The sequence below is a fragment of the Perkinsus marinus genome (genome assembly GCF_000006405.1).
Source record: "Perkinsus marinus ATCC 50983 genomic scaffold scf_1104296959626, whole genome shotgun sequence".
Classification (NCBI taxonomy): domain Eukaryota; phylum Perkinsozoa; order Perkinsida; family Perkinsidae; genus Perkinsus; species Perkinsus marinus.
This window is the reverse complement of record NW_003206352.1, coordinates 1-2,780: the sequence shown is the minus strand read 5'-3', so window position 1 is coordinate 2,780 and position 2,780 is coordinate 1. Positions and strand designations below refer to the sequence as shown.

General features: G+C 47.3%; 1 protein-coding gene across 1 annotated transcript; it reads right to left on the bottom strand.

Moving 5' to 3' along the window:
• Window positions 1-205: 205 nt before the first annotated feature.
• Pmar_PMAR010454 (Multidrug resistance protein, putative) lies at window positions 206-2,701 on the bottom strand (the record flags this gene model as incomplete). The annotated part of the gene is made up of 1 exon (XM_002773040.1): window positions 206-2,701. One exon carries the CDS (start codon window positions 2,699-2,701, stop codon window positions 206-208), a length of 2,496 nt encoding a protein of 831 aa, XP_002773086.1.
• Window positions 2,702-2,780: the final 79 nt, after the last annotated feature.

Here is a 2,780-nt window from a genome sequence, read left to right as displayed (position 1 = left end):
AATACCAACCGAGATTACACTATCAACACGCTAGCTTCAACGAGACATAGCGCTATGGGGAATGAATACGCCAGGAAATTGTTATTATGGGCACTGACGACTCGCGAACGCTGTGAAGCCAGATAGACGTGCTAAATGCCCAATATAAGGTATATAGAGAGAAACAAGAAGTGAAATAGTGTTAGGGTGTTGTAGAGTACTACTACTACTTTTGACCCTTGGTATACAAGTCGTAGTATACACCACGATTAGCCATAAGAACATCATGATTGCCAGATTCAACGATTTTACCATCAGTAATGACGTAAATAACATCACAATTACGAACAGTAGTCAACCTATGAGCAACAGTTACACTGGTACGACCAACAGAGGCGGTATCAATAGCATTCTGGACGATCTTCTCACTAGTAGAGTCCAATGCACTCGTAGCCTCATCGAGGAAAATAATATGAGGATCTCTCACAAGAGCTCTAGCAATAGCTGCTCTCTGCTTCTGACCGCCAGACAGACGACAACCTTTCGGGCCCATCGGGTCGTCCCACTTCACGCTGCCTCCCATAGAGGTAACATAATCCATATTGGACATACTAGCAACCTTCTCCAGCTCAGCCATAGACGCATCTTCCTTACCGTAACGGACATTCTCAGCGAGTGTCATATCGAAAAGGACAGGTTCTTGACCAACATAACCGTTTTTGCTCCTCCACCAGGCTACATCCAGCATCCTGATATCATCGCCACCAATGCAAATACTGCCACTCTCAACATCATAGAACCTCTGCATGAGTGCCATGATAGTCGATTTGCCACTTCCTGAGGGTCCAACAAATGCCACCTGCTGACCCGGCTCAATACGAAAGGACACCCCCTTGAGAATCGGCAAGTCGGGGTTCGTAGGATACTTGAAATGAACATCCTTGAACTCAACTACTCCATCACCCATATCACTGATCGTACCGTCCGGGTGCATGGCGTTGATTACAGACTCCGTATCGAGGATTTCGAACACATCATGAGCAGAGACCTTAGCTTCAGCAACATCAGGGAGGAAGGCCATAGCCTGACCGACCGCCATAGCAGCGAACATAACAGCCATAAGCGACTGCAACATGTGGGAGTACTCCAAACCGTTGTAGACCATAAGGTGACCTCCATACCAGAAACCCAGGGCGTATGCCAGGAAGATGATACAGTTCGAACCACCAAAGAGAACACCATGAAAGATAGCGGTAGTGCCAGAAGTATCACTAGCAATACTAGCAAACTCCGCATAGCGGTCTACAGTCCACGACTCTGCCATAAACGCTCTCACTGTGCGCATGTTCTGGATGGCCTCCGATGCTATCAGCTGCGACTGCTTGAGGTTATCCTGTTCCTTTTTTCCTGACATCCTCACAGACATGTTGAACTTAGCAGCCATCATCAGTAACGGCAACATGGCCAACATCACCAAAGTCAGCTGCCACGATCCACAGAAGCCAATGATAACACCAACGATCAAACCAGTTATCGCTTGAGAATAGATACCCAAACTCGAACCAGTGAGAGAGTTCATCTTCACCGCATAAGTCGACAGCGAGGCAGTCAACTTGCCAGAGGCGTGCTCCGGGAAATCAAAAAAGCCCATATCCTGTTCCATTATCTTGGCAAAACATTGTTTACGAACATTACATGTGAAATTTTCACCGAGGTAACCCAGCGAGCCCGACTCGATGAGCTGACCAAAAAATATCATCACTCCCAAACCGATGTAATAGAAGCATATGTTATCAATATGTTCCATCACCAGAAATGGAGGATAATAAAATGCGAATAACGCACGCGACAAGATCAGTGCATTTATCGGAAATGCCGATCCCGTCATAAACGACCCCAACAGGGAGGGCAGAAACCACCATTTTTGATCCTTGTTAAACGCCAGCAACCTCCTCCAAGGCGTCTTATACGTCTTGGCAATCTCAGCCTTGCGCTCCTTCTCCTTCTCCTCCTCCGTTTTCAACAAAGACTCTCCTTGGTTGTCATCATCGGCATCATCATCACCAATTGTACCACTAGTAGCCGTTCTTGCCATACCACTCTTCTTCCTATTCACAACCTCACTAGCAGTATCTACCGACGACCCCGCGACACCCTCAGTAGTGGCCAATTTCTCATCGTCCTTCACCGCAGCAGCAGCCTGTGCCGAAACCAAAGAGGCATAAACACCTTGCTGAGCCATCAGCTCATCGTTGCTGCCCTTCTCAACCAGTTCTCCCAACTTCATCACGAATATCACATCAGAATTCTTGATAGTCGACAACCTATGCGCGATCGAAATCGTCGTAATACTCACAGTAGACTGCAAGTGGTCGATCGTAGCTTGCACCATCTTCTCACTCTCGTTATCAAGGGCCGACGTAGCCTCGTCCAGCAGCAGAATCTCAGGGTGCCGCAGCAGAGCTCTAGCAATGGCGATTCTCTGCTTCTGGCCACCGGACATTTGACTGCCACCTGGACCAGCATAAGTGTCAAACCCCTCAGGCAGGCCCTCGATGAAATCCAAAATTTGAGCATCTTTGCATACCTTCCTCATCTCTTCCTCACTCGGTACTCTACTACCAGTAAGACCATACCGGAGATTATTTCGAATACTATCAGCAAACAAGAACGGTTCTTGGCCGACATAACCGAACAGAGCACGATGCTCATGCACGGGCATACTTTTAATATCAACTCCATTGACAAGCACCTATGGAAAAAATCCCCGAAAAAAAACGGAAAAAATATTACTTTTCCCT